Source organism: Dromiciops gliroides, chromosome 3 (assembly GCF_019393635.1).
Source record: "Dromiciops gliroides isolate mDroGli1 chromosome 3, mDroGli1.pri, whole genome shotgun sequence".
Taxonomy (NCBI): Eukaryota; Metazoa; Chordata; class Mammalia; order Microbiotheria; family Microbiotheriidae; genus Dromiciops; species Dromiciops gliroides.
Genome location: NC_057863.1, coordinates 223,111,886 through 223,139,632, shown reverse-complemented (window position 1 = coordinate 223,139,632; position 27,747 = coordinate 223,111,886). Strand labels below are relative to the sequence as shown.

General features: G+C 39.5%; 1 protein-coding gene across 5 annotated transcripts in view; it reads left to right on the top strand.

Moving 5' to 3' along the window:
• The window catches only part of FRMPD4 (FERM and PDZ domain containing 4), a 775,708-nt gene that overhangs the window by 598,536 nt on the left and 149,425 nt on the right, over nt 1–27,747 (top strand). For all 5 annotated transcript variants that reach the window (XM_043995169.1, XM_043995167.1, XM_043995168.1 and 2 more), the window contains 2 exons: nt 456–616; nt 4,875–4,977. In XM_043995169.1, coding sequence (XP_043851104.1) covers nt 456–616; nt 4,875–4,977 — 264 coding nt within the window. The remainder of the gene's footprint in view (nt 1–455; nt 617–4,874; nt 4,978–27,747) is intronic.

The window sequence follows — 27,747 nt, the reverse complement described above, 5'->3', positions numbered from 1 at the left end:
CAATGTCATCAGACTCATGTAGAAACTATGTACCACTAAACCAAACATAAGGATCTCTTCAGGCCTCATATTCATGTAGAAAATCACATATTAACATTATCTATGTGCTACTGCATTTTTATATATTGTGTTAAATATTTCTCTGTTTCAATTTTTTTTATTTGGTTGGGGGAGGAGAGCACTTGAAAGTATTGCAGCCAGAGGACAGTACATTTGATACTTTTGATATTACGGAATTCCCTATACTAATACAGATCAAGACCCACTCTGCAACTTAGAGAACTGCCTAAAAGTGAAGCCATTTAAGTGGCTTGGCGGGGAAGGCAGTCGATATGTGTCAGAAGTGGGACTTGAAATCAGGTTTCCTGGTTCTGATGTCAGCTCTCTATCCACTAATGAGACAAACTGTTATAAGTAGCATTCATGATTCCTTTCCTCTGTGTGTTTGTCCACAGTCACATGACACAAGGGGTCCCATTTGAAGACCCTAGATTTGAGAGCTGCCAAATCATCCCTCCTGCTCCTCGACAAGTTGAGATGAGGAGGGACCCTGTGCTGGGATTTGGATTTGTGGCAGGGAGTGAGAAGCCAGTGGTTGTCCGCTCAGTAACACCAGGTAAGCAGACCTGCATCTCTCCTTCCCCCCATTTCCTGCCCCTTCTAACTTTATCCAGCTATGAATTGTGGGGTCTCCTCCTTGGGCCCACCATAGGCCTGACCAACAAGACAGATTTGTGTATACTTACAGCTAGAGTGGGAATGGTTCTTAATAGTTTCTTTTAGAGGACATTTCATTCAGCTGTACATTTTTAAGCATGCGATTGGTCATTTTGATTGATCACAAGCAAAATTGATTGGTGAAATTTTGCCCTTGAACACTATTTCTTTAAGTGTGAAGACAAGATAGAAAAAGCCATCGGCGGATTATAAGTCAAGTTGGAAATGACCTCAGAGGCAATCTAGTCTGACTTCTTTATTACATAGAAAAGGGCAGCTAGGGGCAGCTAGGTGGCACGGTGGATAAAGCACTGGCCCTGGATTCAGGAGGACCTGAGTTCAAATGTGGCCTCAGACACATGACACTTACTAACTGTGTGGCTGTGGGCAAGTCATTTAACCCTTATTGCCCTGCAAAAAATAAAAAAGAAAGAAAGAAAGAAAAAGAATAGAAAAGAAAAGAAATTGAGGGCAACATAGATTAAGTGACTTGCCCATAGTCACACAAGTAATAAGTATCAGAAGTTGGATTTGAACTGAGGTCCTCTACTTCCAGTGTTCTTCACATCATACAACAATGATTCCCAAATACTTTGGAGGGGGGCTGAGAGAAAGGGGTGCAAGAAATTCTAGATGATGAAAATCCTTCTACCATTGTTTCATCTATTAATGAAATTCTTTACACACACACACACACACACACACACACACACACACGCACACTTTATGTACTATTTCTCTTATTCTTAAAGCCTTTAATGTAGTCCTTAAGGCCTGTCTAGTTCTCCCATGACTCTGTAGAGTTCTGGGGCTGTACCATTTAGAGTTTCTGGTTTCAAGAGAAAAGGCACAAAGGTCCATATGCTAAACTCCTGTTCCAGAAGGGGTCAAATGTTCACCAAGAGCTATTCTAAGTAGACTTAAATTAATCAGTGAATGCCAAGTATCCAAGTCCCCATTCATTTATTGTCATTCTCAAGATTCTTATGTCCTTCAGTGTGGCATCTATTTCTCCTTAACTGTAGTTCTAAAGAAATTGGTGCTTACCTCACGTATACATCTGGTTGATCAAAATAATTGATTCATTTTGCTGTACTTGAAACATGTTAAGATTGTTCATGGTGGGGAGAGGGGGTAGGGCATATATAATGAAAAGATAGGGGGCCTTATAGCCAGGACAGCCTGGATTTCATATATGTATATACATATACACACATATCCATATTTGTATATATATACATACCTATATACATATATATATATTATATTTTTTAACTTACTTAAAGCCACACTGTCTTTTGGGATGTGATGCTTGTCAGTGTGCATGTTCATAATATATATAATAAAAATATCACTCGACTTTCTGTAGGCTTCACAGCACCTACCACTGAATACTTCACAACCTTGGTCATTTGGTCGCTGTGAGTCCCTCAAAGTGACAATTTGTTCTCCCCTTCTCTGCTTGCACTTTATGGCTCCATAGAATAACTTACCACCTCTTGCCCTGTTGCCTCTTCTCAAATTCAAGAGCATTAATGCATGTGGATAGAGAGGTTTGAGGTGCTGGGAATAAAAATGAAAACAAAATTATTTCCATTAATCTTTATCCTTAAAAAGTTAGATAAAATGTGTGGCTGCCTTGCAAGTGGTTATACTGAAACCCCAAATGATTTCACTGGCAAGACATAGATTTTGCTTCTATGGAAAAGAACTTGGTCTGTTTAATGAAGTGCAAAGAATGACTTCTTCCCTGAAGGGCTCCACTGATTCATAATTTGGAAGGAACAAGGAATTGTGTGCACAGAATTCATGTTTCAAATCCTTCATCCCTCAGCCTGGTGGCTTTCTGTGAGGAGGAGGTGGTTTGGACTAACAATGGCCATAGACAGTTCCAAAATTGTATTTGTAAGTCAATTGTTTGCGACTTGGTTTGTATTTTGCCATAAAAACAATGTTATGCATAGTGCTTAGTTTCCCTGGACAGCCCTATTTAACTTCGAATTGTAGCTGAATTATTGTCCCATTCTAGTAGTACTATTGAACTTAATCATCACATATAATAATATTTCTATGAGAAAATACACTGATTGTTCTCTTTCCCCACCTCACATCCCCCAACACATACACCACCCCCTACTGTATCCCTGGCATTGCACCTTTCTCATCCCTAGCACCTTTTCTTGGATAACCACTGCTAATGGTTCCCATGGTTGAGGGGATCAGACAGAGTGGAGCTGAAATAGGGGATGAGGGGCTCAGACAAATTGATTCAAGTGAATTAGCACCTTTATTTGCCAGTCATTGTGATAGGTGCTAAGGATACAAAGTCCCCCCCCCCAAAAAAAAAAAGGAAAATATCTCCTGATCTTGAGGCACTCATTTATCTCATATCTCTTTTACATTCCATAAAATTCTTCAGGTAAATGAGAACTCGATTTTTTAAAAAATAGATAAGTAACCTATAAACTTACCTACTTGCTAACCCAAGCTCTGCTATGGGGTAGAAGGGGTCCCCATCTGTCCTTTGGGCCTGCTGTCACCATCCTGGACATGCATATTCCTGGCACCTGTCTCTTGCTGGGTCACAGCACAGGCTCAGGCTGGATCTTCTGGGAGTTATCATAGCTTATCTCTAGGCATGCTGCCTACTTCCCTGACCAGATCTCCAGTCCTTTTTTCCTCCTTTTTTTCTAGCTTTCAAGTCTCTTCTTCCTGCAGTTACCTCTTGTCAAAAGGAAGGGCAGGACAATCCTATTATCAAAATCCAACCTTTCCCAAGTTTTTCTCCCTTAAAGGCAAGATACACTAGAATGGGATAGGAGAGAGGGCCAGATTGAGACATTAAGAACAACTATTTATTGTGACTTATTTTCCCCTCCTCCTCTTTGTCCCTGCTGATTCTATCATCGCAGACAGGGATGCTTAGCAGCAGGTGCCATATTTGGAGGGGAGAGAGGCCTGGGAAGATCCTAGATAGTAGAGAACATTGCATAAAGAGGGGAAAATCAGAAAAGAAAGGGAGATTTCAACATAACATCTAAATTAAGGTTATCCTGTGCCACATTCACATTTCCATTTGAAACACATGAATCTAGGACTACAATTAGTATTCAAAGTAATCACTTTGGTGGGGTTGAATTCAAAGAACTGATTATTTTGAAACAGGTAGTTAACAATTGGTCACTGAACAATTTCATTGGATCCTAATGGTTGCTTTCACTAGTCATTAAAATGAGTTCTACAAATGTTTTTTGTAAATCACTCTGTGAAGGTCAACACCATTGAAGTTTCAGTTTCCACACTTGTAATGTGGATATTCTCCTGTGGATATGGTAAGATTTCGCTATCTCTGTCCACCACTCTCCCCTGAAAATTAAATATGGATTTGTTTGTCTCATTCAGGGATAGAAGTAATGCAAATATGAAATAGAAAGTAATATGGTTTAGAGAAAAAAGCACTAGACTAGAAGTCAAAACACCTAAGTTTCTAGTTCATCTCTGCCACAAATAAGCCATGTGACCTTGAGCATACTGTGACTTCATCTCTCCAAATCCTCAGTTTTCTATAAAAGGAGGAGGTTAGTCTAGATGATGTCTAATGTCCCTTCCAACTTAAAATGTCTTTTTATTGGCTAAATGCTCCGCACCATGCTTAATGACTTGTTCGTGTTCATTGTTTAAAAAAATTTAAAAATTAAAAACCACCATTGACATTTAAAAGGAATGACTTGGATTATATCTATATGAGGATAACATCTGGGTGAAAACTGAGAAATTCAATCAAATGTCAAGTCCATCATCTAATATCAAATGCCTAGGCACATGGAAGTAATATTCTACTTCCAACTGAATGATATTCTCTGTTCGTACCAGATGTTTGGCTCAGGCAGATGTGGTTTTACCATATGTAATTTTTAAAAAGAGACTTAGCAGCCAAGATAGTTCGAGCATTAGAAAAGAGTATTCAGAGACTGAAGCATTGGCAGTGCACCTAGGGAGAAGCCCTTTGCTTCCAGATGAAGCACCCTGACCCTTTTGCTATAGAAAATATCAGCTCTGCAGGAGAATTCTTTCCAGGTGGTAAGGTACAAGAGAAGAGACTGTCAGTGTGTTAACAATGATCAGCTAACTGGTACTTAACTCTCATTTGTCTCCAGGTGGCCCCTCAGAAGGAAAACTTATCCCAGGAGATCAGATCGTAATGATTAATGATGAGCCGGTCAGCACCGCTCCGAGGGAAAGAGTCATTGACCTTGTCAGGTAGTTGATCCATCTGTGACTTTGTCCTGTAATGTACAAGCAATTATTGTACTGTCCTTCCATAGAAATTGGCAAAGGGAGGGTTTTCTATGGTCTGCTTCAGGACTGAGAAACCAAAATAATATGTTCAATTTTTAGTGAATATCCAAATAAGTGTACCCTAATGGAGAGGAACCCAAGGTACATTTTCCCCTGTGACAAAGCATACGTCTCAACTCATAAACCCTCCTATTTCTATTGCTACATACAAATTGGGTTGTTTTCCCTTCATATTTTCCCTCCATTGAATGCTAAAGTGCTCTCAGCTTATCATTAGAAGTTAAAACACCTAACTTCTGAACTAAGCTCAAGTAAAATGTGTGAAAATAACTCTGTGTTTGTGCATGTGTACAACTCTTTGGATATAAATGGATGCTGATTCACTCATTTCTTTTCACATTGGAGTGAGTCATCCATTACTGAATTTTCAGAAAATAAGCAAGTACTTACTAGGTGTGTGACCCTGGAAAAGTCACTTAACCCTCACTGCCCCACAAAAAACCAACAACAAACAAACAAAGAAAAGTAAGCAAGACAAAAAAAAAAAAACAAACCATGATCAAATGTGCTTAGTTTATTTGTATAGACATCTTGGGAGTGACTTCATTATTTTATATGCCTGATAAAAACACCAAAGAATGTCATTTGTATTTTTTACATAAGGAGTAAAACATTCATAGGGAAAACTCTCTTAGGAGTTCATTGGTATTAAACCATAGCTGAGAATTAAAGTATGCAAATACAAAACAAAATGCCTTATTGGGAACTCAGACACTTCCCAGTTATAGTAATAAAGCATTGTCCCTGGATTCAGGAGGACCTGAGTTCAAATCTAGCCTCAGACACTTGACACTAGCTGTGTGACCCTGGGCAAGTCACTTAACCCTCATTGCCCACAAAAAAATTTTTTTTCAATAATAATAATAATAAATTACAATAATGTTTTGAGAGTCCCTATGATATGGTAGAATAAACACTGGCCCTGGAGTCTGGGTTCAAATCCCAGACCTGCCACTTCCTCTGAGATCTTGGTCAAATAGCTCTCAGGACCTCAGTTTCCTCAAATATAAAATAAGGGAAAGGGTGTTGGACTAGATGTACTCTTAGAACCCTTCTATCTCTGATTCTGTGATCTTATGTTCAGTGTGAATATATTATGGAAGCAATTAACCAACAAGCATTGTATTGTCTACTATGTTCCTGGTACGGTTCTGGGCATTGGTAATAACGAGACAAAATCCTTGCCTTGAAGGAACCTATGATGAATGATCCATATTCATCTTTTGAGTCACATATAAACCAAAAATTCCTAGCCATGACTGAAATGAAAACTAAAAGGACAGAAGAATTGTTAATAGAGCTGTGGGTCACTAATATTAGGGGTTGAATGCTTTCTATCCATTAAAATAAAGATATTTCTGTTAGGCCTCTAACTTGTATTCTCATCTTGGCCTCCCTCTACCAGATCCCATAGAGTAGAAGCCACAGAGTAACGTAGAGATGAAGTTTTCAAAGCAACATCTTAATAATTTTATTCTCCCACATGATTTGGCTTGGGCAAGGCAAAGGGAATTCTGTCCTGATAATCAAACTCAACTTCCCAACAGCAACATAAGAATTCTTATACCCTCCTTCCCTCTGGTTTACACAGGCATGCTCCTACATGACTCTCCCCTTATCATCCTTCCAAACTCTTCTCCTCCCCACCCCCACTCCAGAAGAACGTTTGATAACAGATGCTCTTTACTGCAATCTGTGAACTAAACTGTAAGGTTACTATGGTGCATTTTTCCATTATCTCCTTTCTCTATGGATTCTAACTTGCTTTTTGTCTCTCAGAAGTAATGATAATTTCTTCTTTCCATATCTTCCCATCTCTAGTCAGTTTTAGTTCCCAGATAACTAGTCATCAATCCTTAAAATGTTGCTACATTGCCTACCAAACAGGAATTGGTGAGAGGACAGAAAAATAGTTCTCACAGTTTCCCTTAAGGCATTGAGTTTATTATTGGACATCAGCTCCTTGAACCTGAGTCTTTTCTTGCCTAAAATTCACTTACCCCAGTCCTGAGCCAGTTTATTTCCTTGACTATCAAAAGAGAGTACATTTTTAGAATGGTAAGGTATACCCTTGAGGCATCCAGGAATATTATAGAGCTGGTTTGACAGCTCTCCCAAGACCAGTTCAACTGATCTAGATAGTTTTTGGTTAGGGGATTCCTGCCTAACAAATCTTAGGAAAAGGCAAAAATTTGAAAGTTTCTCTTTGGTCCTTAGCCCAGTGCCTTACACATAGTAAGCACTTAAATGTAATTTCATTCAGTCCTCTCCCAAATGTGTTGGAGCTCCTCACCAAAGCAATAGAATCAATTGAGATTCTTAAGAACCCTCCAGGCACCCCTTCAGCAGTCAGTCCAAGGTTCATTTCACATTTAAGCAACACCCCAGAGAAGACCCTGAACAGATGTATTTATCTATGCATAGGGATACGGTAAAGGGATACCCCATGGCTATGCCATACCTCACAGAGCACATATTGGAATGTTTTGGTGTCCTAGTGAGGAGGCTGGAACGTTGCCCAATTCCAGACTGCACCTAGGGAAGCGTCCACTAGAGAAGCTTCCTTTCTCACACATGAACTAAGAATAGCCAGAGCTCCAATATTTGGGAAACTACAATTGACCTAGATTGAGGGTAGTTTGGGCATTTTGCTTTATGGTAGGAATAGGATCGCTATGATATGTAGCCATTAAACATCACATCCTAAGGGAGAATGGAACAAAATGGCAACATTTGGGTTTTAGCTGGGCATAACTGCACAACAGAGACAAGTACTAAGTCCTATCAGCCATGTGGAAGTGTGTGACAGTTTCTAGCAGTCTTTCCAGAGTCATTCAAGAATAAACAAAGACTTTTCCTTTCCAACTATATGCATCCAAAAAAAGGAAATAGCATATATGTCCACGAACTGGTTAGAATACTAACAGAGTAACAAAACAATTATCTGGTTCACAGATAGCATTAACCACAGAATATTTCTTTAAATTTTAATAAGTTCACAGAAGAATTCTGAAAGTTCTCTGTAGGTCACTTTGAATCCTAGAAGCAGCATAATATAACAAATAGAGAGTTGACCTTGAATCCAAGAAGACTGTGGTTCAAGTATCCTCCATAGCACATACTAACTATATGACCTGGAGCAAGTCACTTAACTTCTCACTACTCTAGGCAACTCCCTAAGACTATGAGTTACCAAGAAGATGTCACTGATAAAAAGCAGTTGCTTGGGGGCAGCTAGGTGGATAGTGGATAAAGCACTGGTCCTGGATTCAGGAGTACCTGAGTTCAAATCTGAACTCAGACACTTGACACTTACTGGCCCTGAGCAAGTCACTTAACCCTCATTGCCCCACAAAAACAAAAACAAAAGAACAACAACAACAACAAAAACAGTTGCTCCCTGAGAGCTGCTTTCAGGCATAAAATTATAGGTCTGGGTCTTGTCAGATGATTTTTATTAGGGTAGTTCTCATTGAGGTCTATGCTTTTGACTTGAAGGTTAAACCTACATGCTTCTGAGAGTGTTTTTAGGATTTGAACTACAGTTTTCCTCCTTTGAAAAGGAGGGAATAGGAGGCAGCTAGGTGGCACAGTGTATACAGCACGGGACCTGGATTCAGGAGACCTGAGTTTCAGGATATTTAAGAGGACCTGAGTTCAAATCTGGTCTCAAACACTTGACACTTACTAGCTAGGTGACCCTAGGCAAGTCACTTAACCCTCATTGCCCCACCAAATAAACTAATTAATTAATTAATTAATGGATAGGTTAATTAATTAGTGATTTAAACATTTTTAAAAGGAGGTAATAGGGAAAGTATTTAGCATCTCCACCAAAGCCAATAGACTGTTTCTGCCTATTTCTCTCATTAAAGACAGTATGGAAGTAATCAAGTGGCTGGTGGTCTTTTTTCACAGCATCAGAGTGATTGTTTTGCATCAGTTGCCATTCCAGTGACTGTCATTAGTGGCAAAGCTCCTCACGGATTTCTCTTCCCTAATGAGTTTTCCAACACAGTATGATGACATTCTCTTAAATAGCTTGTTTCTAATACCAACTTTAATAAACCTAAGCACTGGGGACTCAGAGAAGCTCCTGGTATTAGACACATTGATATTTCATTGAGTTTCCTTTCCAGTCTGCAATTTTAGTGTTTTAATTCAGAATGAGGGAGTTCTTGAGATATAACAAACCCCTTAAAACAGCATGATGTCGAAGATTTTTATCCTTCAAATAAACAGGGAATTCTCCCTCGTTTGGCAATCAAGCAGCCTCCGTAGAACTCAGGAAAGACCTGGTAGTTACAACATTTTGTGCTTAGTTTATTTTTACATTAAACAATACTACAACAGCTGGGGTGAGTGAGGAAGTCCTGAGTCTTGAGCTCGTGTAAGAGTCAACTGAATCTGGAGGGAAATCTTACCTGCTTCATTTCCCAGACTGCTTTTTTTTGGCCTTGGGGTAGCATTTAATTGAAGCATGCACGTTTTTGGTTTTGAGACCACATCTCCTAAATGAATATGTGGGGCTTATGGTCCCATTGGAAATTAGAAACTTCTTTTCATTAACAAACACAGCACGTCAGCGCCCATTATTTGAAGTTTTGTTCAGCCGGGGTCACTTGTATGCTCATTGGGTGAGGGAGGCAGTTTGAGAATGAAGCCCAAAGCCACAGTTAGAGAGTATTTCTCTCCCCCCCCCCCAATGTGGGCTTAGATGTCAGCATTTACCAAATGTTCAATAGTAAGGTCATTATGTTGCATTACATTGGTTTGGGTTGGTAACAATAGTATACAGAGACATACCTGCACCTCATCCTCTGGTCATATCTCCAATTATACATAGGATGGACCCCAGGAGACAACATACAAGGATTCCCTGCAGTGGAAAGATCACTATGCCTAGTTAAAACCTATGTTCACATCTTGGCTCTTCTACTTCAATATGGGAGATTGGAAGGGGCAATGGTTCTGAAATCAGAGGACCTGGGTTGACAATCCAACCTATGACATTTACGGACCTTGTGAAATTGGGGAAGTCAATTTAGCCCACTCTAGGCCTTAATTTCCCTATCTGTAAAATGAGGGGCATTGACTAGGAAGTCCCTTCTAGCTCTAGCTTTTTGGACTCTATGAACTTGTACTATGACTAAGGATAACTCAAATTCCCCAGCCTCTGTTCTCTCACAGGGAGTTGGGGGAAGGGAATAAGCATTAATATAGTACCTAATACATACCAGACACTGAATACATGCTAAGCCTTTTATGAATATTACATCATTTTATCCTCAAAACAGCCTCACAAGATAGCTGCTGTTATTATCCCCATTTCATGGGTAAGAAAACAGGCAAACAAATATTAAGTGACTTCCCCAGAGTCACACAGCTAGTAAATGTCTAAGGCTACCTTCAAACTCATGTCTTCCTGACTCTAAGCCAGCACCCTGTCTACTATGCAACCTATAAAATAAGGATAATATATATGCACTAAAGTGGTAACATTGATGATCTGGCCTCAAAGCTCAGAAAAGCTGGATTCAAATCCCAACTCTGAAATATATCTCGTAAAGTCCCAACATCTAAGTACTCTAAGACTATAAATTTCAGAGAACCCACCTAGATAGAGTTTCCTCACCCCGTAGTATTGATGTATGGGGTATTCAGGGAGGACTAGCACCTCTGGTGTGAGGACTTGCCAAGGCTTTTCCTTTTCAGGGCTGCTCATCCACCTTTGGTCTCTATCTGTCACCCTACTCTCACCTGTGACTCTAAGAAATTGTAGCATGTGCATCAGTCACATCCTGGTAAACCTGTCTTGGCAGATGGGCTAAACCCTATATGGGGTGTCATAACTGAATGTGAGGATCATGAAAAATTTGTCATTAAATGTTTGATTTGTATACCTATTTTATATACCTCTATACCCAAGGTTGCATTAAAATTCCTCAGGCAAAAAGGGGTCATGAGTGGAAAAAGTTTAAAAAGCCGTAGGCTAAAGGGATAGCTGGGTGGCGCAGTGAATAGAGCATTGGCCCTGAAGTTAGGAGGACCTGAGTTCAAATCCGGCCTCAGATACTTTACACTTACTAGCTGTGTGACCTCAGGCAAGTCACTTAACCCTCATTGCCCTGCCCCCCCCAAAAAAAAAAGCCGTAGGCTAAACCAAGTTGAGGTTAACTGACAGATCTCAAATCCATTGATGAGTTAGGGGGATGTCTACCTCAAGCATGTGAAGACTTCCCTTTGTGGAATAGGCATGTGAGAACAATTTGTTCCAATGGCCATGAAGGAGGCTGAAGCAGACTCTTAGAGCCTGGAGAGCTGAGAAGTTGGTCAGACATGGAAGACATCAAGGTCACCCACTGCATCCTGGGCCATCACCAGTTGTCTTGACTCTTGTCTTGCCACTGGACTTCAGTGACTCTGAAAAAGAGAAAGACTGACAACTTTGGGCAACACTGCCTCACCTAAATCCAATTCACATGTAAGTCAAGCTATCAGCCTATGATGTCATTGGTGCTCAGAAATGAAGAATGAACATCTCAAGGGAATTCAGATCCAAGTCATCTCCCTGGATTTGCATTACTTATCTTACATGTTTGTCATGAGAAGTAAAAAACACAATAAAGAGCACTTTGTAAATCTTTACAATACTATGTTCATAGAATTCATTCTACTGCCCCTTGGGGCAGCTAGGTCTTGCAGTGGATAGAACACTGGCCCTGAAGTTGGGAGGATCTGAGTTCAAATCTTACCTCAGACACTTAATAGCTGTGTGACCCTGGACAAGTCATTTAACCCCAATTGCCTCCTTAAACATCCAGAGACATCTCCAGTCATCCTGTTGTCTTGACTTTTGTCTTGCCACTGGACGCAGATGGCTCTGGAGGAGAGAGTGAGTTGGTGACTTTGCACAGCCCTCCTTCACTTAAATCCAATTCACTGCAAGTCATGGCATCACCCCAATGTCATGATCCTCTTCTAGAATGAAGGACAAATAACAATATACTGCCCTACATGAAGAGGATGAGAGAAAAGGCAAAAGGATCACATTAATGTAGGACTCCAATGTAGCAAATTCCCTCCCCCTTTGTGGACAACAAGTGCTAGATTTAGTCATTGAATATTAGGTTGGAAAGAGCAGTAGAGATTCTGAAATTCAGGCTCCTCATTCTTCAGGGGAGGAACCTAAGACTCAGAAAGGTGACTTGCACAAGGCCACACAACTTGTCCCTGGTAAAGCTAGGACTTGAACCCATATCTCCTAACTCCCATTCTACTCCCTACTCTTCTTTCCAGTATAACTGTATGAAAAATTCTGCTCCTCTTCTTTTTTTGCCCTTTCTCCCAAAGCAACCACTCTCCAACCTGCTTTTCTCCTGTCTTGATTTGACCTTTTCCCCCACAGAGGTGGAAACAAAACTACTATTAATTAGAATAACATATGAATCAGTCAGCCAGGTGATGCAGACCTGAGTTCAAATCTAGAATTAGACATTAGTTGTGTGACCTTGGACAAGTCACTTACCCTGTCTGCCCCAGTTTCCTCATCTGTAAAATGAGCTGGAGAAGGAAATGGCAAACCGCTCCAGTATCTTTGTAAAGAAAACCCCAAATGGGATCACAAACAGTTAAACATGACTGAAATGACACAACAACAAAAATAACAAATCAGTAAAAACTTAATCATCAACTCATGCTTTGATCATTTAATGATCTGTGATTTCATTGGTGTATTTCTTCACCTCTGCAAATCCTTTCAGTTCTACCACTATGAGCTCAAGCAAGACATTTATCCTATGCCTCCTCTGGAAGATGGGGGGCGGGGGGGTCAAACTAAATGACCAATAAGATCCCACTTCTACATCTAGGAACCTATGATCCATCCATGCCTTCTTACTCCATTGTACTCTTCTCACTTTTCCTATAAATTCTCTATAAGCATTCAACCCATTATGCTGGAGTCTTCCCTCTAGATTTATTGATATTATTTAGCTCTGAGTGAAACACATGGGGTGTCTGTCCATTATTAATACTTGTTCTCCCATGAAATTCTTCAATTATGAGCTGTTATAGCCTACTCCTATTGTTCACTTTTCCATTGCTCTTTGGGTGATCTTCAGCTCTAATTCTTTGGAGTGGTGATATTCTATGACTCGCATCCATACAACATTGGAGAAATTATTTGGGAGGGGGGAGGGATAGAAAACTGGACTTCTTTGTGAATACACTCTCAGTAGCTCAGTACAGCTCAGAACTCCAGAGTTCAAGCTATTCCCCTATCTTTACTTAGCCTCCCCAGTTATAATGATGGTGAGCATTTCACTATACCTAGCCTAATCATCTCTTAATTGCCAAATCTGATATACTTTTAGCAATCTTCTTACTTTTGAATCTGTCTACTTTACTAGACACTGTGTATTACAGCTGATTATTTTCCTACTGGATAATCTCTTCCTTCTGGGTTTTCATGACGTTGTTATTCAGTGTGGTCCAATTCTTTGTGACCCCATTTGGGGTTTTCTTGGCAAAGATACTGGAGTGGTTTCCCTTTTCTTCTCCAGCTCATTTTAAAGAGGAGGAAACTGAGGCAAACACATATAAGTGACTTGCTCAAGGTCACAGTTAGTGTCTGAGGTAAAATTTGAACTCAGGTCTTCCTGACTTCAGGCCCAGTGCTTTATCCACTGTGCCACCTACCTGCCCCTTCATGGAATTACTCTCTTCTGAGTTTCCTCCTGTCTGACCAGTCCATCTCTGTCTCCTGTGCTATTTTTATCATCCATATATCATTCCCCTAACTGTGGGCATTCCCCAAAATTCTGTCTGAGGCCCTCTTCTCTTCCTTTGCCTTTTCTTCTTCTTCTTCTTCTTCTTCTTCTTCTTCTTCTTCTTCTTCTTCTTCTTCTTCTTCTTCTTCTTCTTCTTCTTCTTCTTCTTCTTCTCCTCCTCCTCCTCCTCCTCCTCCTCCTCCTCCTTCTCCTCCTCCTCCTTCTCCTCTTCCTCCTCCTTCTCCTCCTTCTCCTTCTCCTCCTCCTCCTCCTCCTCCTCCTCCTTCTCCTCCTCCTCCTTCTTCTCCTCCTCCTCCTCCTCCTTCTCCTCCTCCTCCTCCTCCTTTCTCCTTCTCCTCCTCCTTCTCCTTCTCCTCCTCCTTCTCCTCCTCCTCCTCCTTCTCCTTCTCCTTCTTCTTCTCCTCCTTCTCCTCCTCCTCCTCTTCCTCCTCCTCCTTCTCCTCCTCCTTCTTCTCCTTCTCCTCCTCCTTCTCCTCCTTCCCCTCCTCTTCCTTCTCCTTCTCCTCCTTCTCCTCCTTCCCCTCCTCCTCCTTCTTCTCCTCCTTCTTCTCCTTCTCCTCCTCCTTCTCCTCCTTCCCCTCCTCCTCCTTCTCCTTCTCCTCCTTCTCCTCCTTCCCCTCCTCCTCCTTCTCCTTCTCCTCCTCCTTCTTCTCCTTCTCCTTCTCCTCCTTCTCCTCCTTCCCCTCCTCCTCCTTCTCCTTCTCCTCCTTCTCTTCCTCCTTCTCCTTCTCCTTCTCCTCCTTCTCCTTCTTCTTCTCCTTCTTCTTCTCCTCCTTCTCCTCCTCCTCCTTCTCCTCCTCTTCCTCCCTCTCCCCTTTATCAGTTCAATTACCATTCTATTCAATTGACTCACTGATCTACATATAGTGCCTCATTCTCTTCTCCCCCCCAGAGTTTCTGACCCATATCAAAAAATGCCTATGAGATATTTCAAATTAGATGTCCCAGAGACATCTCAAATGCAATATTTCTAAAACTAAACTCTTTTCATTTTCCCCCAAACCCTCCCTTCTTCCAAATTCCCTATTTCTTTCAAAGATGCCACCATACTTCTAGTTTATCAGGTTTATATCCTTAACATTTTTCTCAACTCCTCATTCCCCTTCAACAACCTTCCTCCCTCACCCTCCCTACATAGCCCCCTCCTTTACTCTCCCAATAAATCCAATCAGTGACTAAATCTTGTCATTTCAATTTCCATAACATCTCTCATAATATTCAACCACTTATCCACTCACACAGTTATTACCTTAGAGATACTGTCCTATTCAATACATTCAGGGAGCTCCCTATCATGTCAAGAATCAAACAAAATTCTCTGTAGCTTTTAAATCCCTTCACAACTGACTCCCAACCTCTTTCCAGCCCACTGAACATTACTCCCAAACTTTGTGATCCAAACAAACTGGCCTTCTCTCTGTTCCTCAAACAAAACATTGTAACTTCTTGTATCCATGTTTTTACACTGGCTATTCCCCAAGTCCAGAACACACTTTCTCTCCATCTTCTCCTTCTCATGTAATTCTCTTCCTTCATGACACAGTTCTAGAGCAAGTCTAACTGAAGCCATTCTTGACCTTCTCTAGTATCCTTCCTCCCAAGTTACCTTAGATGAACAATTTTGTATTTATTTGTATTTTCCTTTCCATATAAATCATATACACATATATATGTGTACTTACATTTATACTTGTATCCCCTATTAAAACACAAGGTCTTTATGGCTAGGGATTATTTCATTCCTTATATTTATTTCCATAGCACCTAACACAGTTCCTCTCACAGAATAGGTGCCTGATAAATTCTTGTTGTTTTTATTGTTAAAGAATATTGTTATTTAAAAATAGGCCTTTGTTTCAGGTAGAAACTTTGTGTTGTGAAAAGAACCGCATCATTTCCCAGAAGCAATTCAGCTCACTATCCCCTTCCTGTAAAAGAATGGCTCATTAACTGGATCCATCTAAAATATAATATATGTACCAGTGTATCTCCATCCAATTACATTTCCAAATCTGAAAAATGGACATTCTTAATTCACTTGGATTTTCCCCATATGGGTAGTCCGGCTTTCTTTCAGTGACTATTAATGTTATTTCAAAGACCTTGCCACATTCCAAGATATCACACCAGTAGTCTCTCCAAGCAGGAACATCTGGAAGACTTCCTCTATCTGAAAGAAATCCCTAGTCATTCTCCATAACCAAGTCATAGAATACTAAAATATCAAAGCTAGAATAGATTTCAGAAATCATCTTACTTCTTGTATCTTTCCCGTAATTTGATGGAAAAGGGTACACTGTAGGTCAGGATAGAAGGTTAGTCTTAGAAAACTCAGAGAGAAATGACACAATCAAAAAGCATTTATACTTTTGTATGGATAGATGTGTTTCAGAGCCAGAGATGTTCTATCTGGGTATATAAGAGACTTTTTCACAGCGGGGTATGGCAATCATGTGTAAAGAGTTTCCAAAAGTTACACCAGATTTCCCCAGTCACAACCTGAAAACCTGCATCTTGCCTGATTGGAGTAAAAATCCCTCTGTCCCAAGATTTTAAGATACTAGGAATACACCATGCCCTCTGGTTTCCAGTAATCTCAGTTATGGCTTTAATTCTTAGGCCCTGCCTCCTCTCTGTCCCTACAGCATATTCAATATGCTATCTTTCCTTGAATGGGTCATCCAAACCAGTTATGTCCTAGACTTCCTGCTGCATAAAACCCTTTAACACTCAGGACATCTGGGACTGGTCCTTCCCAGAACTCACTGTATTTTGACCTAAAGGCCATCAATTTATCAATCGGAAATTGTCGCTTCCTTTTACCAGCCTAACGTCACCGTACATAAATGCGAACAAAGTGGCAATGCTCACGACAGAGTTGAATATCTTCAGTGCTATTCCATCAAAGTGTTTTGAAGCATTGTATATCTTTCTAGCAAAATAGTATCTGAATGCCCAGATGATGCTAAAATAGCTCATTCAGTATCATCACCACTGGGGGAAATTGCTACTGTACCTTTTTATCAGTTTAGTCATCTGTCTGCAGTATGTGCTAAGCTAAAAATGTAGGTCTTGCAAAAAAGCGAGCTTTTTATTTAGCTCTTCAGCCAAACTATATCTTAATGTCTATATCTTATACAAGATAAATTATCTTTCTCTTTAATAAAATATCCCATTTTCTTATCCTCTGAGAGAACTAGGAAAAAAAGACACTCATCATTTGAATAACACTGTAATATTCTCTCTAAAAATTGGCATCCTTTTCTGTTCCTTAAATGGTATGGGCATTTAAAAAAAAAATTCCCTTTTCAGTATTTGTTCATGAATTATATTTTTGCTTCCAGAAACATTTGTGGCTTTTGGTGGATTATTTTTCTTACCTTTTGGTTGTTTTATTGCAGAAATTTATTTTTTCTTAAGAAAAATAAGAGAGTCTCTCTGAGACCAATTTACTGCTATAGTAACAGCATTTCAGTTTTCATGACTCCTCTAAAAGGGCTATAATTGCAGCAGTGAAATTATACTAGTTCAGTTCATTCCATGATGTTCTATGTTGGCAACTCTATCTCACTCTTTGCAGTTTTGATTTTTTTTTTGTCAAAAAATCAAATCAATTTTTAAAAAGAAGAAGAAGAAATAACCTCTAAGGAATCCACGCACTTTGAAAATAACTGATCTCTTCATAAGTATCTTAAGAATCTTTTCCCTCGACATTTACAATCTGCCAAATTAAAATGCAGGCAATCCTCTATTTGTGATAGAATATAAGCTCCTTGATGATTTTCATCTTTGTATTCCCAGACTCTAGCACAATGTCTGGCACAGAAATGGTGCTTAATAAATGCTCACTGATTGATTGATTTATTATAATTAAGTTATACTTAAATGACTCATTTTAAAAGTCAATTGTTTCCAGGGGCAGCTAGATGGCACAGTGGATAAAGCACCGGCCCCTGATTCAGGAGGACCTGAGTTCAGATCCAGCCTCAGACACTTGACACTTACTAGCTATGTGACCCTGGGTGAGTCACTTAATCCCAAATGCCTCACCAAAAAAATAAAATCAAGTAAAATGTTATTGCAAAAAAAAATTGTAAAAAATAAATGATAGCATTATAAATGTACAGCTTCCTCTGTGAGTTAAATATCTGTTGTCCTCTGACCTAGAATATTAATCATGATTTATAACACTATTGCTAGGATAAAACACTATCCTTAGTATATGGCAAGGAGGAAAACTGGTATTGGGTTGAGAGCTGATATATGCTATTCATAGATTCAGTGCTAGAGAAACCCAGACAAGGGAAAAGATGTAGAATCAGCAGCACATAGGTTCTTATTCACCATTCCCTATCCCCAAGTATCACCCAGAACACCAAAAGTTTACCCACTTAGAACTTAAAAGACTGAAGTGGGGGTGGCTAGGTAGCACAGTGGATAAAGCACCAGCCCTGAGTTCAAATCCGGCCTCAGACACTTGACACTTAATAGTGTGAGGGCCAAAATTTGATATACTGAGCGTTATTTGGGTGACTCGCCTTAATATTGGGGTCCCGGAAATATGAGGGACCTTTAAGGTTTAACCCTCCCCTCTGAACAGCCCTTTTTTAGATATTTCTCCCAGGCCAATAAGAAAGGAGCCTCTAAGCTTTAGTTCACAAAAGGATCAGATTTTATTACTTGGGAATTAATTAAACAACAAAGGTGAAACGAATAAAAAATCAAAGATAAGGAAATAGGAAAATGGAAATACAGATGAATATTATTAACTCTAAACTTAACCTATGCAACCCCAGACTGATTTCCAATTAAGCTAGTTCAAAGGAATTTAGGGTTTTCCATCATTAACTCACCCAACCTGAAAGTTTACAGTTGCTGACCAGAGACAGCAGTCACCTGTGACAGAGCACGAACACGAGCTGCCCGCCACCACCACCAGGGCCCAAGCAGAAAGACCCAGCACAAGCTCACATACCAGAAGTAGCCCCCCTCCCTTCCGGGAGCGTTCAATGTCCCCTCCCCCAAAAGGGGAGGTCCTTCGAAAAGCTGCCTTCATAACCTTGGGGTGGGCCAGGTGTGGCCCCTCCCAAATGAGTTAGCTAAAAATGGGAATATTAATCTTTACCCCAAATAATTTTTACCACACTAACTGTGTGACCCTGGGCAAGTCACTTAACCCCCATTGCCCCACAAAAAAATAAAAGACTGAAGGAAATTAGTCTGATGGTACTGGAAGAATTGTTGATAGGTAGCCAAGGAGATGCATGAGTGAATAATTTATGTGTGGACTCTGGGGGGCTGGGGGGTGGCATGAAACAATTCATTTCTTCTAACTGCCGATATAGCATGTGGGCCTATTATTTATGTACATATAACATTAATAAGTTGATTATTCATAAGCAGCAGAGTCATTATATTTTAATAATTACTACAAATGTAATTAATGATCAGTTATAGAAGGAACTTTAGAAGAAATGAGTATTATAATCTAATTCTGTGGCCTTCATTTGTCTGAGTGTCTTTACTCTGCATTAAATAAAACATTGTCATGTCCTTATATATTGAGTTTCTCCCATCCTAGAGGACATTGGGGAATATATAGTACTCTTCATATTAGAAACTAGAAACATGATTGAGATTTGATCTTCAAAATTTAATTTCTCCCTTATTCCCTCTGGTGATAGAAATATTTGAACACTTAAAAAGGGAAATGGTAATTACTATCAGATACTATGGTTTCATAATAACATAATAATAGCTAGCCCTTGTATTTGAGCTTCACAATAACCCTATGAGACAGGTGTTGTTATTATCCACATTTTGCATACGAGGAAGCTGGGGCAGATGAAGATTTAAGTGTATGCCCACATTAACACAGCTGTATATGAGCTCATATGAGTATTTGAGCTCAGATCTTCCTAACTCCAAGCTCAGGGTTCTATCTACTGCATCACTTAAATGCCTCTTCAAGAACAAGTCGATTTCCCTTTTTTTGGTTATAACACTAGCCTAGCTGATGCCTGGATTTCACCAAGGCATCTGATAAAGTCTCTCAAGATATACTTGTGGGCAAGATATGAGCCAGATGGTTATTTACATGGGTCTGGAACTAGTTGCCTGATTAGATACTGACCGTCATGATTAATGATTCAATACCAAGCGAAAGGAAGACTTAGGATTCTGTCGTTGGTCTTGTTCTCTTCAATACCAATGACTTGACCTAAGTCATAGATGACATGCTTATTAACTTGACAAATGGCAAAAAATTGGGAGAAATAACGTGCATATGCATATATGTGTGTATGTATAGACTCTTCATGATCCCATTTGGGGTTTTCATGGCAATGACACTGGAGTGTGTAATGATTAGAATTAAGCCACCTGCTGGAGAGCCACTATAGGAAAGCTCCACCATGAGGAGAAGGTGTCTGAGGGCAAGCCATGCGGCCAAGGTCCTTGGCATCAGGAAGTGACATTTGCTAGTGGGTACCGTCAATCAAGACTACCAGCCAATTAGCTTGGAGCTCTGTCGGGGGGCAGGGGAAGGGGTTCCCAGCTTCACAGGAGGCTTTGAGTCCTTTTTGTTCCTGATCTCGCCATGGCAGTTCAGATGATGGGGTCTCTTAGAAATAGTTAGATTTTTACCTTTCTCTCTGATCCTAATGCTCTTTAATAAATACTTAAATACTCTTGCTAAAGTTCATAATTTATTGATGACCACTCATTAAATTTTAGATAGTATAGCTAGAATTTTAGCTCCTTACAAGTGGTTTGCCATGTCTTTCTCCAGCTCATTTGACAGATGAGGAAACTGAGACAAAAAAGTGACTTACCCAGGGTCACAGAGCTAGTAAGTGTCTGAGGCCAAATTTGAACTAAGGAAGATGAGTCAATCCTGACTCCAGGCCCAATGCTCTATTTACTGCATCCCCTAGCTGTCCTAGGTTTTTCTTTACATTGAGTCAAAATCTGCCCTTTTACAACTTTTGCCAATAGCTCCTAGGACCAATAGCTCTATCCACTGTGCAACCTATTTTCCCCTGTGTGTGTATGTATGTGTATGTATATGTGTATGTATATGTATATGTATATGTATATGTATATGTATATGTATATGTATATGTATATGTATATGTAGAGAGAGAGAGAGACAGAGACAGAGAGACAGAGAGAGACTGAGGAAAAGACAGAAAGAAAGTATGACCCAATTAGAATCCACAATTACTTCAATAGGCTAAAAGTAAGAGTCAGATCTGACAGAGATCAATTACAGTCCTACCTCTGGGTCCAGAAAAAAATCAATTATAGAAATAGAGAATGGGAAAAATGTGACTCATAAAATAATTGACATGAAAAAGGTGGAGATTTAATGAACAGGTTCAATATGAACACAGAGTGTAACAATGACAAAAAAGCAATGTCACCTTAAACTGCATTAATGGATACATAATATCCAGCATGAGAGAGGGTCCCACCACACACTACATCTGGACTATTCTGTTTGGTTCTGCAGTTTGTCAAAAATAAGACACCAGCATGATGTGTTGCCTTGAAACTGTGACAAACTATGAGAAATTCAGTCGAAAAACTGAGTATGTTTAGACTTAAGAGGAAAGAAAAGGAGGGAACAAGTAAGCACCTACCATGTGCCAGGCACTCTAAGTGCTATGTAAATTTTTTCTCATTTGAAGACAATAAGACACAGAGGATAATAACTGTTTTCAAGTGTTTGAAAGGATATCATGTGGAAGGAGATTCACAGATTTGTTTTACTTTGTCCTAGGAGCTATTAAAGTTGTAAGGGGGGGACAGCTAGGTGGCACAGTGGATAAAGCACTGGCCCTGGATTCAGGAGTACCTGAGTTCAAATCTGACCTCAGACACTTGACACTTACTAGCTGTGTGACCTTGGGCAAGTCACTTAACCCCCCATAGCCCCACCAAAAAAAAATGTAAAGGGGCAGAATTTGACTCAATGTAAGCAAAAACCTAGGATGACTAGGTGGCACAGTGAATAGAGCACTGGGTTTGGAATCAAGATGACATCTTAAGTTCAAATCTGGTCTCAAATACTTGCTAGCTGTGTGACCCTGGGCAAATCTCTTAACCTTGTTTGCCTCAGTTCCTCATTTGTAAAAATAAGCTCGAGAAGGAAATGGCAAATCAATCCAGTATCTTTGCCAAGAAAACCCCAAATGGGATAATGAAGAGTCACACACAACTGAACAACAAGGAAAAACTGTTACTGTCTGTGGTCCCATCAAATGCTAAGATTCTGTGATTCTCAAAAAGTGATTGTTTCCCACAATCAAAGTAAATAATATGCCAAATCTCAGCTGATCATAATCAATGCCATCAAAGAAGATGCCAATCAAATAAGATGCAACCATCAGTATTAGCAACCATTAGTCTCTACTACTATTATGACATTATAGGATACCAAAATATAAATGCAATTAAGTTCATATTAATAATAGTAATAGCTAATAATTTATATAGTACTCTATGGTTTGCAAAGTGATTTACAAATATTTCTTTTCTTTTTTTTTTTTTTTACAGGACAATGGGGGTTAAGTGACTTGCCCAGAGTCACACAGCTACTAAGTGTCTGAGGCTGGGTTTGAACTCAGGTCCTCCTGAATCCAAGGCTGGTGCCTTATCCACTGCGCCACCTAGCTGCCCCCTACAAATATTTCTTACAACCCTAGAAATAGGTGCTATTATGATCCTCCTTTTACAGAGAAAAAACTGAGGAATAAAGAAGTTAAATGATTTCCCCAAAACTACATAGCTGGAAACTACATGGAGTTGGATTTGAACTTAGATTTTCCTGCTTTTCAGTCCAATGTTCCACCCACTGTACCACCTAGCTGTCTATCATGCTACCTACCTGTCTGTTTGTTTGTTTGTTTGTTTATTTTGTGAGACAATTGGGGTTAAGTGACTTGCACAAGGTCACATAGCTAATAAGTGTTAAGTGTCTGAGGTCGGATTTGAACTCAGGTCCTCCTGAATCCAGGGCCAGTGCTCTATCTACTGCACCACCTAGCTGCCCTGTATCTGTCTATTTAAACAAACATTAGATGTATTTAATTAAAATGCTTAAAAATAATTAAATAAGGATTTATTAACTACCTGTCATGTGTCATGCACTATGCCAGATAGAAGACATACAAAAACAGAAGAATCCCTTCCCTCAAGGATGTTATATTCTACTGGAAGGAAATAACTTATACATAGCTGAATAAATTAAATGTCTATGCAAAGTAATTTAGGTGGAGAGAACCCTAGTAACTGAGAAAATCACTAAAGCATTTTTGTAGGAAGTAGCACTTGAGTTAAACCTCGAAGAGTGTAAAGGACAACAAAGATTGTGTTGGAGACCTTTCCTAGCTTGGGAAATGGCCTCCTGCAAAGACAGAGAAATGGAGGGTGGAATGTTATGTATTGAAAACAAAAATTCTGCAAGTTTGACGAGAACATTGAGTGAGGTTGGGAGGTGAAATGAGCCCAGAAACATAGATTGAAGTCAAAGCATGAAGGGGTTAAATGGCGAATAGATGTTTGTATTTTGTTCAAGGGGCAATGGATACTATAGTTCCTATGCTGATCCTTGAAATAAAAGAATGATTCAGACAAAAAGAATTGAGGATGTATTATATTTCCATCAGTCATAGAGGCAACTTGTAAAAAATGAGCAGAAGTAAGAGATGGGCCATTACATTCATGAAACAACTTGTCCCTTAATTTGGCTAGAATGTAGCACATATGGATGGGAGTAAAGCAAAAGAAGATGGTAGCCACATCAGGGAGAATATTGAGCACCAAGATGAGAAGCCTGTATTTATCATAGAAATAAGAGGAAACAATTAAAATCTTTTAATCAGAAAAATGGCACAGTGATACTTGAGCCCTAGGAAGCTTAGTTAGGCATCTACCTGGCAGATTTATTGAAGGAGGAAGGGACTGGTAGGGGTGGTGATAAGACGGACAAGTATTCCACAGGAGAAGATGTGGTGAGGTAACAAATTCATACATGTGTAACTATTCCAGGCACATTCAGGTTCCTGGAATATATTTGGGTCTTTACCTATTCAAAACCCACTTATCTCAAGTGCCCATTCCCCAACTGGACCTCTTTAACTTCAGCAGAATTAAATACAGTGATTTAAGAGTGAAGATGCATCATCAATTTAAAACAGAAAGCAAAGTAAATAATAAGGAATACCATAAACAATAGGCACTTTTACTACCCACTGATCAAGACTGCATCTTCTCCCACTTCAGTCCAGGCTGGATAAGAGGACACTTGTGTTTCTTGGTGCACCTTTTTTGAAACCATTCAGAAAGGTAGGGAATGGGTAGGGTGTAGTGACTTGAAGAACAGATGAGCACTGTAGCCTCAATGCCCAGAAGTTACCATGTCTTAGCACATGGACTCTAACATTTCAGAGAGCCCTGTTCCTTCCTGTCAGGGCTCAGTCAGGAAATAGCTCCTGGCTCTACCACTGCTGGGAACACTGGCCCCCTCCAAATCAGATGCCACTACAGATGGCATTGGCATTGACTGTCTGCTAGCTCCAAGTTGAAATAGGCTTAACTCTATTTCTCCCTTTCTTCTCTTTCCTAAGCTCTCCTGTTATTTTCTCCAGCCAGCATCTCTTTCATTTGCCTGTTCTCACAAGAGTTCCTCCCTAGCACATCTAAATTTCTGTGCTGAGAGTTCTTATCACCCTTCCTCTGCTAATCCCCCATGCCAACCCATGGACATCCCCTCTACATCAGTGAAACTACAGATAAAGTGTCATCCTAGTAAGAAATGTTGTATTTTTTATAACTTTGAAGCATAAATCAGGATGTAACTTCTTGTACTTACATGAACAAGATGAAATAAAGTTGTCAAAGATTACCCAATAATAATCTAAAGCACTTTAGCGTGTTTCAATTCCATGTTTCAAAATATCTGGTAATACTACTGCTTTGTCCCATGAAGAATTTCTCTTCCGATATGATAATTAATTATATGATATTAATATCCATTATTTATACTTAGGTTAAATGATTATATATTATATTTGTAATAGTTAATGTTAATTAACAATTAGATAATTAAGACAGAAGGAGATGATAATAACAAATCCATTATAATTTCCATTTATATAGTATCTTACAATTTACAAAGAATTTATATTGCTCCTAATGATCCCCTGAAGTATTACAAACCACTGTTTTCTCCATTACAGAACTGAGGAAATGGGGTAGTAGAGATTAAATGACTTGTCCAAGGTCACATAAATAGACAAGAGCAAAGCTAGTTTTGGGACACATTTCTCCTGACTCTTAAGTCCTGTTTTTGTTTGTTTGTTTGTTTGTTTGGTTTTTTGCGGGACAATGAGGGTTTAGTGACTTGCCCAGGATCACACAGCTAGTAAGTGTCAAGTGTCTGAGGCTGGATTTGAGGCTTTATCTACTGCGTCACCTAGCTGCCCCTCAAGTCAAGTGTTCTTTTCACTAAACCACGTTGCAAACACTTCCATGTGAATTTTTTTTTACCCTATGAAGCTACTTGCATATAATTTCATCACCAGTTTCCTAAGCCCTTCCTAACTACACTGTTTCATCTAACGAGGTACCATGTCCCAGGCCTGCCTTTGTCACCAAGGACACAGCAACAAGGCCAGCAGAATTAGCCTTCCATTCATAGCCAAATAAAGAAAGAATAGCATTGACTTCTGGTTCTTTGCTCAGTAAGCAAAAATGAAGCCCTAGAGCCACATTGCCAGAATCAACAAATAACCTTCAAAAGAAAGAAGGCCAGTAGTGGTAAAGTAGGGCTCTGAGACTTAAGCAGCATTTAGGTACTTTTAAGTATACTGTCAAAACATGAAAAATGCTTGCGGCTCTATCAGACGTTCCATGATCCTTTGAAGTGGATATGTCCTTCTTGCTTTTGATGGATTGAAGAGAAGGTGGCCTTCCAGACCATCACAGATAATCAATCAAAAAGCATTTCTAAAGTGCCTACTATGTGCCAGGTACTGTGCTAGTAGTTAGGGATACAAATACACACAGTCCCTGCCCTAAGGACTTTATGATCTGAATGTGGCAGACAACATGGAGATCGATAGAAAAATACATATAGGTGTGTGACGCAGTGGATAAAGCACCAGCCCTGGATTCAGGAGGATCTGAGTTCAAATCTGGCTTCAGACACTTGACACTAGCTGTGTGACCCTGGGCAAGTCACTTAATCTTCATTGTCCTGCGCAAAAAAAAAAAAAAAAAATGGGGGCAGCTAGGTGGTACAGTGGATAAAGCACTGGCCCTGGATTCAGAAGGACGTGAGTTCAAATCTGGCCTCAGATACTTGACACTCACTAGCTATGTGACCCTGGGCAAGTCACTTAACCTTCATTACCCCTCAAAAAAAAAAAGAAAGAAAAAAGAAACACACATACACATACAAATATATGTATGTATGTGTGTGTATATATATGTAAATCTATTTCTATATGTGCTTATATATAATATGTATATATTATATATATTTATATGTTGATATATTATTTATATAAATATTTTACATTTGTATAGTATAAATTTATAGTTGTAGAAATATAAATAAATAATATTATTTCTATAAATATTAATGTTTATTTATATGAACATATATATTTATTCAAAAATAGATATATGGTCATTTGGGAAGGAAGCATGGAGACTATCATTAATATGGTGAGTCTCCAGAAGTGGAGAGTCACCAAGTTGCCTATGGAGGGATGCCCAGGTCAGAAAAATGGAGTGGGTTAAAGCTTCAATGTTAATCAGTTTTAGGAAATGGTCCATAAGCTGCACTTATAGAGGCAAGGCAAAATAAGGAGATCCAATCTCAAACACAGAGAGACAGAGACAGAGAATTGGAGGCAAGAAGTATATCCAATTTTTTTCTAAATATTTGGCTGAGAAAGAGAAGGCAGATATAGTATGATATCTTGAGGGAAAGCTAGGCTCTATTGAGGATTTTCAAAAGATGTGGGAGGCTTGGGGAAGTTAGTAGGCATGGATCCAGTAGGAAAAGAGAGATTAAAGAGTAGAGGGGGGAAAGGATAATTGAGGAGCAAAATCTGCTGGTGGAAACAAGAGGGGATATGATCAGAGGTACATATAAAGGGGTTGACCTTGGTGAAGAGAATGCTACCTCTTCATTAGAGAGAGAGAGATAAACAGACAGTTCAGATAGGGTATGAACATTTCAGATGCCATCAATAAAATTCAACCAACATTTATTGATCACCTCTATGAGCAAAATAGAATTGAAAACACAAGATATGCACATTTAGAGAATCCAACACAAATGTTCACATGGACTATTTGTGCCTGACAGAGAGTATTCTGAGTTTGTATTGGTCTGATTAGCCACAGTCAGACACATTGTAACTTGACTCTAACATAGTGATGTCATTTTGGTGCTCTTTGAGAATGAAGGACAACCACCAACCAACCATATTCAAAACACTGTCATAGGTGCTGTAGGAGATCCAGATTAGATATGACTAAGGTGGGACAGAACTACAACAGTTCCCATGAGGCCATACCTGACAATGAAGAAGTTGTCTTGGGGGGATTAATACAAGACAAACATGAAATGAAGGTATAATAGAGGTCATTTCCAGGGTTTGTGACCATTAGGACAGAAGGGCAAGTCAGGCCACTAAACAAACATCTCCTTTCAGGAGTAACAAATACCTCCCAAGACTAGCTAAGCTAAGGATGGCATTGGACACTAGGAGTGGCCCAAGTGAATTATAAGTAGGAGGAAGCAGATACCTTTAAGAGCAGTGAAAGGGATGTTTTTTGTACAAGTACTAAAAGTCAAACT